The sequence below is a fragment of the Micrasema longulum genome, unplaced genomic scaffold (assembly GCF_059751315.1).
Source record: "Micrasema longulum isolate JH-2025_06_02 unplaced genomic scaffold, ASM5975131v1 h1tg001009l, whole genome shotgun sequence".
NCBI lineage: Eukaryota > Metazoa > Arthropoda > Insecta > Trichoptera > Brachycentridae > Micrasema > Micrasema longulum.
In genome coordinates this window covers 125,305-135,043 of record NW_028278197.1, presented here as the reverse complement: position 1 = coordinate 135,043, position 9,739 = coordinate 125,305, and the positions used below count along the sequence as shown (strand labels likewise).

General features: G+C 32.0%; 1 protein-coding gene across 2 annotated transcripts; it reads left to right on the top strand.

Annotated features, from left to right (window-relative positions):
• Positions 1 to 3,339: 3,339 nt before the first annotated feature.
• RpL35A (ribosomal protein L35A) lies at positions 3,340 to 8,322 on the top strand. 2 transcript variants are annotated; one of them, XM_088232676.1, is made up of 4 exons: positions 3,340 to 3,367; positions 3,616 to 3,815; positions 6,718 to 6,948; positions 8,245 to 8,322. In XM_088232676.1, the coding sequence occupies exons 2-4, from the start codon at positions 3,618 to 3,620 to the stop codon at positions 8,266 to 8,268; spliced, it is 453 nt and encodes a 150-aa protein (XP_088088802.1). In that variant the 5' UTR covers positions 3,340 to 3,367; positions 3,616 to 3,617; the 3' UTR covers positions 8,269 to 8,322. The 2 variants fall into 2 exon arrangements, with proteins under 2 accessions (XP_088088802.1, XP_088088803.1); XM_088232677.1 differs by having other exon boundaries at positions 3,343 to 3,403.
• The last annotated feature ends 1,417 nt before the right edge of the window (positions 8,323 to 9,739 follow it).

Here is a 9,739-nt window from a genome sequence, read left to right as displayed (position 1 = left end):
ATAATGAAAATTAAGCACTTGTTTTCGTTCTGAAGATTTCTAGAATGATTAATTTATTTAGAAGTAGAACCCCATTAAAATTATCAAAATAATTTCATAATGAAGAATAATAGATAATTATTGCACATACATAAATTTGCCTTAAACGATCAGAATTTTTAGTGATACCATTTATCTAATGCGTAGGAATTAATTTATTTCTTGTCTAAGTACAAATTGAATGTAAAACAATTTTGTAAAGAAATGGGCGTGATATTAAAACTTGCGAGGATTGCTACTCAAAGTCTGGAGTAATTCATATTTATTAAGTAATCTGGTCTTCATCACAGAGTGAATGTTAAGTAATAGAGCGTGTTGTAAATATTTATATTATAATTTAATAAAATTATATTGTTTCTAATACACATTTTTTATTTACCACCTGTTTAAGAAAAATATATTTAAAATATTTGCATTCTTTCATCGGTCTAACAGACATAGACGTGCACTGAGACTTCAAAAATGATGACACTTAACTCATGCCACAATGTGCATTTCATTATTCTCTTTCCGCATCTAATGGTGCATAGGACACTACATTGGTACATTTACTGCAGCGTATCTTGATCATTTTTGTTACATGAAAGTAAGATGATCAGTCTTATGCTCCATGTGCCAGTCCTCGGGCTCAGAAATATTATGAAGAAATATTTCATGTCAACTATGTCGAGAGTTAAACCCGAAACCTCTTGCATGACCACGAGGCGGAGAATTTAGTCATTCTTCAACCGCCAGCTGGGTGTGACGTAAGCTTGACGTTAAGAATAGAGACCAAAATGTCTGCTGGTGTTGTGAAAGCGTGTAAAAACCATTTGGATTAAAATTCTAAAAAAGATTGTGTACTTTGGTAAGTATTTGTTTAAAAGTGATTGTTGAAGAGTGGAGGAGGTGTGAAGAATACCTCGTCCTAGGAGGAGGAAAATTTAGTAACCACTTACTTTCCACAGTCCACACTGTATTTTTGGGGAAGGAAGGTTGCGCAACTCCACTAACCTGCTGATGATGTGGCGTGATGATTGCTGGAACCTGGCTGGTAAAGCTGGCGGTTTAGATGGAGCTTGCGGTCTAAATGGACGCTGGCACAGCTAGCTTGATGAAAGAAAAGCACTTCACTCGTAGAATGTTATTTGTGTACTGATAATATAATGTTTTTTCCGGCACTCACAAGTAGAATTATTGTTACATGGAGTGCGCTAGGGAAATGGAAAGGACGGGTAGGTAGATATAGATTAGTTGAGAGTTGGTCCGAACAGTGATTAACAAAGTTTCTTCTTCTTTTGCCTCACCTACCGGAGGTTGGCGACCATCATTATGAATTCATCACGATCCTGGGCCAGTCTGATCAGCGCTACTGTATCCGGCACACCGAACCACTGTCTAAGATTTCTGAGCAATTAACTCTCATTGTGGAGTATGTGGCCAAGTACAAGGATTTTCTTCTTTTTCAGTTCAGTTCGGTTCGGTCAGTAATTCCCTCTCTTTATTCATTATGCTTAAACCATTTCATTGGGGACACAACCAATCCATGAGGCATTCTTCTGCACAACCAAAATTTAAAGTCCTCAATTTTGTTCATCGTTGAGACTTTGAGAGTTCAATCCTCCACTCCATGCATCAACACCAATATTCTCCATCTGTGCTTAGTCTCAGATCTCGGTTGCACAAGAGTTTCCGTATTTTATAGAAGGCTGATCTCGCAATCTCAATTCTGGTATTTATTTCTGAATCCGGATTCCACTCGTTATTTAGCCAGCATCCTAAATATTCAAAACGAGTAATTTGTTCTTTTCCATTACCGTCCATTGTGAGAAGGATGTTAATGCCTCTCCGTTGATCCATTTAAAAAAAAAATGGGTAAAAATTAAAAGGAATTTGAGAAGAGAACCTCATTGGTTTTCATCAAATAAGAATGCAATTTTTTACAATGTAACAATGTTTAAAAATTTGGCTTATTAATATTATAGACTATAGTCATGAATTTTAAGCCAATGATAAAAATAAATTGTTTCATAAAATAACACTTAACATGTCTGCGTTTATCAAAAAAATATGTATTGTGAATTGGTAGAATTTCATTTTATTTATTGGTGAGGTATCCAAAATAAAAAACGTTGTTGGATTAAATTCGACTTCTATTTAAAAAAATATATACAAGAGTATACAATGTGACGCGTTTCGTCTTATTAAAACATTATCAGGCTTTTTGTATCAAACTGGTTTGATAATGTCCTGATAAGGCAAAACGTATAAACACTCTTAAATATATTTAAAAAAATAAAAGTAGAATTTAATCCAACAATATTATTTTATTTTGGATAGGTACATTATTAAAAATAATTCAAAATTTGTTAAAGCTTTATTTTTTAAAACAGTAAAAATATTACAATATGTTGTAATACATTATTAAAATATTTTTTTTCAAACAAATTTTATTCCTCATTATATGCGGCCCTGCATTTTCGAAATATGTTGAAGCATCGGGTTTATGACAAAATAGGTCAATTTATAGGTCAAAACGTTCTTTTGATTAACCTAGGTATTTCAATTTTGGAGCTATTTTCAGCTAGTAAACAACTCAATGATAGATAATGGGAAACAAGTTGCGGTGGAGCAGGGTTCAACCTAAAATATCCGTCCTCACCAGTACCGCGGAATCACGACCCAGTCAAAATATTTTACCTGTTTGTTCTTATCTGTTTTTAGATTTCGACTGAAATCTACCATGTATTTTTACCAGTACAAACTCGTTTTTTATTATTTTTCTCTTAAAATTCGACTATGGTATGATTTATGTTTTACTGTTCTTTATTCTTCTATTCTATTTTTACTCTCTCACATACACAAATTATAGTTGGTTACAATACAGTGTTTAAAAAGAAAAAAAAAATGATTACATTCATCAAATTTGCATGCAAAAAATAAAAAAAGTAAGTTAGAAGTTCGCTAATTTAAAAAAAAATGCCTTTAAAACAACACAATTTTGCTAAAACATTAAACTTTTACTGGACGTATGTACTATTTTTTATATTTTGTATTCTGATATAACAACTGTTGTTTTTCTTTAATAAATAAAAAAAAAATATACCGTGAGCCTGCCCATGATTGTTGAAAGAAATTGACATTTGGCAATAAGCCCGCCAATGTACAATTAACATTATGTACAAAAAGTTAAATAAATGAAAAATTAAATTATTGTTTTTGTAATTTTTGAATTACGCGCTAAACAAATATTTTAGTCTTTGGTGCCCATAAAGCTATCAGTTGTTAACTAGCGACATCTATCGGTTTCCCTCCTATCTATTTCTTTCGATTTTGTTAACAATTTCCGGTACGTATATTTCGCAAACTGTGATATTAAAATAAGGTATTTTAATGATTAATTAAGTGAAATACGTGAAATATGAATGCCAAAATGTTTATCGAATCGTTATTGTAGTGGGCAGTTTTGGATTTATCAGAAGAGCCCAAGTTTTACTTAGGATGTTTCCCGATTCAGAATGTCAAAATTCTAACCTAAATGTTTTTGGTAAGTACACATGTCAATTGTTTTCTGATTGTTTTCGCAACTTTTTGTAGCGATGGCCGATGCGGCAACAAGCAAACCCAAGGCGACGAAGGCCCCTAAAGCCGCCAAGGCCCCCGCGCCAGTGGTAGAGGCTGCCAAAACAGCCAAAACAGTGGGCAAGAGGAGGCACGGAAGGTTGTATGCCAAAGCCATCTTCACCGGGTACAAGCGAGGTCTCAGAAACCAACATGAAAACACAGCTCTTCTAAAGGTATTTATGTGTTCATTTTATTTTGTAACACTGAAAATGTAGTCTGTGAAAATGATGTTTTGACATTTGAAACCTGAATGCGAAAATTTCGCTATTGTGGACAAATTTGCTGATCGTCACAGATATATTTTTCAGTGTGTTATCATGGCAAGATGAAATTAAAATTTAATAATAAATGTGAAAAATTACTGTAAGTTCTCTGCTACCGTGAGCCAAAAATCACCTTTTTGCCAGTACGACGTGGTTATTTATTATGTAAATGAGATTTTATTGGTTTATGTACTTTCAAAATTACTTCGTTTTCATGCTTGTTTGTGAAAATTCTTGGCGAAAGATCGTTCTAATTTATTATAGAAATCAATAAAAGACACCCGATATTTTAATTGATAAGTTATTCCAAATTTTGTAGATTTGAGTATCACTCATCTTTTATTTCTATTATAGATGACCTCATTTGAAATTTATTTGTTTTGGTAACTCAAACATCTTATTCATTTATTTATTTTTACAGAAACTACAAAACATAACTTGATTTATCTTCTATTTAGGTGGCTTAAGGGCCTTATATTTTAAAAAGTTAAATAAAATAAATGGCTTCGCATTTATATGCTATATATTGATTATGCTATTACGTTTCGTAACTTAACTTGTAGTCAGTAAATGTAAAGCAGTGTAAAAAACGTTAAATTGAAATACGCATTTTATATGGTAATTTGGACGCGACATGGCTCATTTTTCAGAGCATAATTTCTATCGTTCTATGAAGCATCATTTCTATTTAATTATGCTTCAGTAATCTTTCCCCATATTCCAGTTTATTACTATTGAAAATTTGGTTTATATTTCAACTACTAATGAAAATTTAACCAAACTAATTTTATTGGCCTCCGTGGTGTAATGACTGCATATGCCTACGTATGCTTGACTCGCACACAGAAGGTTCTGGGTTCATTTCTTCGTGAGATAACTAAAATATTTAATTTTTTTCTAAGGCTGGGTGTGTGCTGTAATTTACCACTGTTATCAGGCCTCCTGTGGTCTTATTCGGTAACTAATTCATTTGTATCGTATGAGAGGTAACGAGAGCGAAATATGATAAATTGGTTACAAAATTAATATATTTGAAGCGTGTTAAAACAAGAACAGCCTTCTCCCCTTTTTCATTTTGAGTAATATGAAATAAATGTATTTTTTAGTTCTTTTCCCAGTCTGCGAGGATAATTTATTATAATAGTCAATAATTGTTGCGAGAAGTTTCTCCCTGTGTATATTTTGTTGCGATTAATCAGTCAATCATTGACGTCTTTTAAATTAATAGATGGTTTTGGTTGGCTTTTATTCTGTAACATTTTATGGGTGATGGTTAGCGTGTGATCTAATTAATTAAATGACTCGGAATTGGAAAGATGAGCACGGATTAAGTATAGAGTATTTATTCTTATAAAAGTTTCACATTAGATCACAATGCATTTATTAAAAGGAGCTTACTATAATTAACTTTGGGACAGGGCCCCGTGTCGATGCGAAGAATGAACCGTGAATTATGCGACAAGCTGTGATAGCTCGTGTATGAAGTTTTTTTTTTTTTTTTCATATTCTTTATTAAATAAAATATACACATTATTACAATATTAATACATTATAAAGAAAACTATTCAATAATAGTTCGTCTTCGGGTGCCCAGACATTAGTTTTAATTAATAATCAAATAAAAAGAGTACAGATATAATACTGTATACGTATAAAATAATGAACATAAAATAAATTAAAATAATGAACAGATAAAAATAGTTTAAAGAAATAATTTTAATTATTATTTTTTTAAAGTGAGAAAATAGAGTAAAATAATACAGTTAAAATTAAAGAGTAGCAATTTACTAGAACATATTTTAAATATAAGAAAAAAAATTAAACACATAAATAGTGTGTGCTCATAAATGTAATCAAAACAAGATAAAAATAAAACACAGTTAATCGAAAATTTCAATTCATATCCGCAGAAAAAATAAAAATAATAAGAAAATTAAATGTACCTATTAAAATTAAGATCTAAAAAATGTAAATAAAAAATGAAAGAAATAAAAGAAAAAGTTAACTCTAGAAAATAAAAAAAATGTTTTACATAAATAATAAATCAATATAGGAACGTTCTGTCTACTAACCACTTACATAATAAAAACATAATTGAATTTTTACTATGACATGTTTTCATGTCAAGTGGCAACATATTAAATATTTTTGCAACAATATAATCCAACGTACGTTGTCAATATTTATTTTTAAATTTGAAAGCACCCACCCTTTTCCCGAAACTCTTTCCTAAGACTTGTGTCTTTCTTCTGTTTCGCATATTTACAATCAATCCGCGGAAATAACAAAACATGGAAACTTTAAAAGCTTTCATTGTACCCCCTATCTTCAGTATTGTCAATCTGTGATCAATCAAATACACATGGTCGGCACTACCACCTTATTCAAATTTGCCAGCATGACAGTGAAAGAATACAGTGTTAGTTTCAAATTGAGACCCCGGTCATACGCTCCAAATCCCACTTCAAAAAGGAAGAATGTAGTTAAACAAACAATACAAAGTTTGCACATAGTATGGCATGAAGTTAGGTTCGCACCAGCGTTGCCAGCGGAAGAGTATTTCAGTGATGGCAACCTGACAGTATTTGTTGGGGTGCGTTCGGTCCTCGACAACGTAAAAGAGACTGCCCGTTGTTTTTTGTGGTACAAAAAACATCGATCAAAAATTTATGAGATGCTTTCATTTGTGCTCCAAAACCTTAACTACATATCGCCATCTCATTTCAGTCCAATGGTGGAGATTGCCGTCTTCGTTTTAACCCCTTCATTAATATTTAAATAACATAATCTAACGCAATTTTTTACTCTGTAGATCGAAGGGTGCCGCTACAAGACGGACAGCGCGTACTACGTGGGCAAGCGCTGCGTGTACGTATACCGCGCCAAGAAGCGCACCTGCGTCCCCGGTGCCCCCAAGGGCAGGAAGAGCAAGGTGCGCGCAATCTGGGGCAAGGTGACCCGCCCGCACGGGGGTTCGGGGGCTGTACGTGCCAAGTTCAAGAGGAACCTGCCTGCAAAGGCCATGGGACACCGCATCAGAATCGTGAGTAGCATATCTTACATATAGTGTTACAATACATATTATGTAGTGTTATTTTTATTACAATATGATGCTTACTATTGTTTATCTACCCGTATGACTAGAAAGGGAGGGTCACTGTACCGTATTTAGGATTTATAGACTTTTAATCAGAACTAGTGGTCTCGGCCCCACCAGATGAAAATTCAAATAAAATCATCATCATACCGTCCACACCCGATGGTGCATAGGGCTCTGCATTGGTACACCAAATGCAGCATCTATCAATCATCTGTTACATGAAGATAAGGTGATCATCCTTAAACAGCAGCGAGTTCCTATACAAGACCTGAAAATACCCATTTATAACCTTTTTTTTCTACATCTTGATTTTACCAAATATTTTAACTGAGATGGAGACCCTTTGAGAAGCGAATGTGTCTGTCTAGGCATTTAAAGGCCTTTTGACATGTTATTGGCTGGTTTGAGGGCTCATTTTACATACCATATAATATTTGCCGTAATGGTTCAACCCTTTGAATTTTATTTGTTTTACATGCACTGTTGAAATTATCCCTGAAGTTAAATTCTTGCAAAAGGATAGAAAAGAAAATACGTTGACAAAAAGTCACAGAAAATTTATTTGCCAACGGATTTATTCAAAACAAAAAAGTTATTAGTTATTTTATGAATATTGTAAATTTTTCTCTGTTTAGTATTTTTGAAAGCACAATCCTAGATGCAAACCACATTTTCATGAGTATTTTTCATAAATTCACACTGTTTTTCTCCCTCAATTGACTAAAATCACCGCCCGTCTTTATTTTTCATGTCACACTGTGCGTTGGCTCTTTTTTGTCCTATTTCATTATAAAGATTGTAGTTGTTTATCATCTCTACTTGCTAACAGCCAGAAAAAGCCAAAGAAACGGACAAAAATGTGGACAATTCATTTGGGCCAGTGACTTCCATCATAAAAGTTGTTGCATATTTTTCTTTCCGGCAGTTGTCTCTCGCCAAAGGAGTTTTAAGGGTTTATCATCCAAATTTTAATCAATTCTTCCATCTTTTGATTTTATGAATTTAATCTTGTCTTTCCACCATAAATATTATACACGTTGTTTTAAAATAATTTGTTAATACTACGAGTGTAGTTAGTATTGTTTTATAAGACTAAGCCATTATTACATGATGTTTTGACATTTGAAACCTGAACACATTTTGTGGACAATTTTTTTACTGATAAAATTTTCCATAAATAAATGTTACATCTGTCTCTTTAATATTTTGTTACTAATTTATTGATATTTTATTTTTCAGATGATGTACCCATCGAGAATATAAGTGTTTGACATGTAATTAATTTTATAAGATTAAAAAACATACAAAAAAATCTTACATTATGTTTCATTTTAACTGAAACCGTATAATCTAATTGATTTTGTTTATCATATTAATTTATAGTGTTATTATTTGAAAGTTTCTGAGAAAGGAAAGTTATGACAAGTTAAGTTTACATATGGAAGTTTAGACATTTGTAAAACTTATCACTGACTATTTTAATTGATCACTTTAAACGCTTCATAATATTCACAATTTTTTTGCCCATGACTAATCATTAATCCGCAGCTAGGTACTATGCAGAAAAACTTCAATAAATTACACTCCCGTTTGATTTTATAAAAAAAAATAGTTATGATCAAAACTCCTTATGTATTTCCGCTGGTCTAGTCTGACTTGATCCACATATACAAAACATGTCGTCGGTGATACTGCATAACCGTTTAACTATTAATTAAATTTTTTGGCAAGGGAACCTAAAAACCGTTATGTAAATATGTTTATTACTCATGATTTTTATCAACCAAAAATACAGCTGGAGTATCAGAAAAACTATCATCATTTGAAAGAGCCTTTAGTTTCTTTTTAAAGAACAGGGACACTACTCATTAGGCGGAGCTTGATTGAAAGAGCAAACAAAACCGAGAGAGCCCGATACAGTATTAGACCTCCGGCGCCAAATTCAAATTTTGCATCATGGGTCGCCACAATTTATTTGATATTATGAAAAAAAAATATTTGTATTGCTGCCCATATTCAGTCAAAACTCAAGGTGAGGAAACTATATTCTGTCCTGTCATTACTGCCCTCACCTTCGAGTTATTCTCTATGTATGTTATTAGAATACACTTTCCTCATCTCGAATTTTGTCTCTGAATACGGGCATAAGTTCTAAAAAAATAAAAAATATTTTTTATACCCTAAATTTTTTTTGCATTAATCATTTGAATAAAACAAAATATAAGAAATTAAATTAAGAAAAAAAAAAAAATATGCAGACCTAAAATAGCAAAATATGTAGTGTTGAGAATAGGTATCTAAAAATAGTTTCGGGTGTGAAGTGATTTGAATTTGTAAGGTATGAAGAAATAAGATAATGGACACAGCAACCTGAAAACCCGTAGAAACGTAGCTGACCTTGTATATCTGTACAAAATTATGAATAATCAGGTTGACTGTCCACAGCTCCTATCCCTAATTGGTTTTAGGATCCCTGTAGCGCAGACCAGAAACAAAAACCAATTTCATATTTTTAAATATAAAACTAATGCTTGCCAAAATTCTTATATATGTAGAACTTGCAATCTGTATAACAATAAATTTAACCATATTGATTTTAATAATATAACATGCAACAATTTTAGAAAAGTAATTGAAAATCAATTTATGTTTCACTAATTTTTTTTATTATTTTTTTAATTTTTTTTAAATATGTTTTTTAATATTCTCTTATATAATATCTTATTTAACCGAA

Coding starts and splice junctions, on each gene's coding strand:
- RpL35A (XM_088232676.1), top strand. CDS start 3,618: ATGGCCGATGCGGCAACAAGCAAACCCAAGGCGACGAAGGCCCCTAAA. Junction 3,816..6,717: donor AAAACACAGCTCTTCTAAAG/GTATTTATGTGT, acceptor TTTACTCTGTAG/ATCGAAGGGTGCCGCTACAA. Junction 6,949..8,244: donor TGGGACACCGCATCAGAATC/GTGAGTAGCATA, acceptor TTTATTTTTCAG/ATGATGTACCCATCGAGAAT.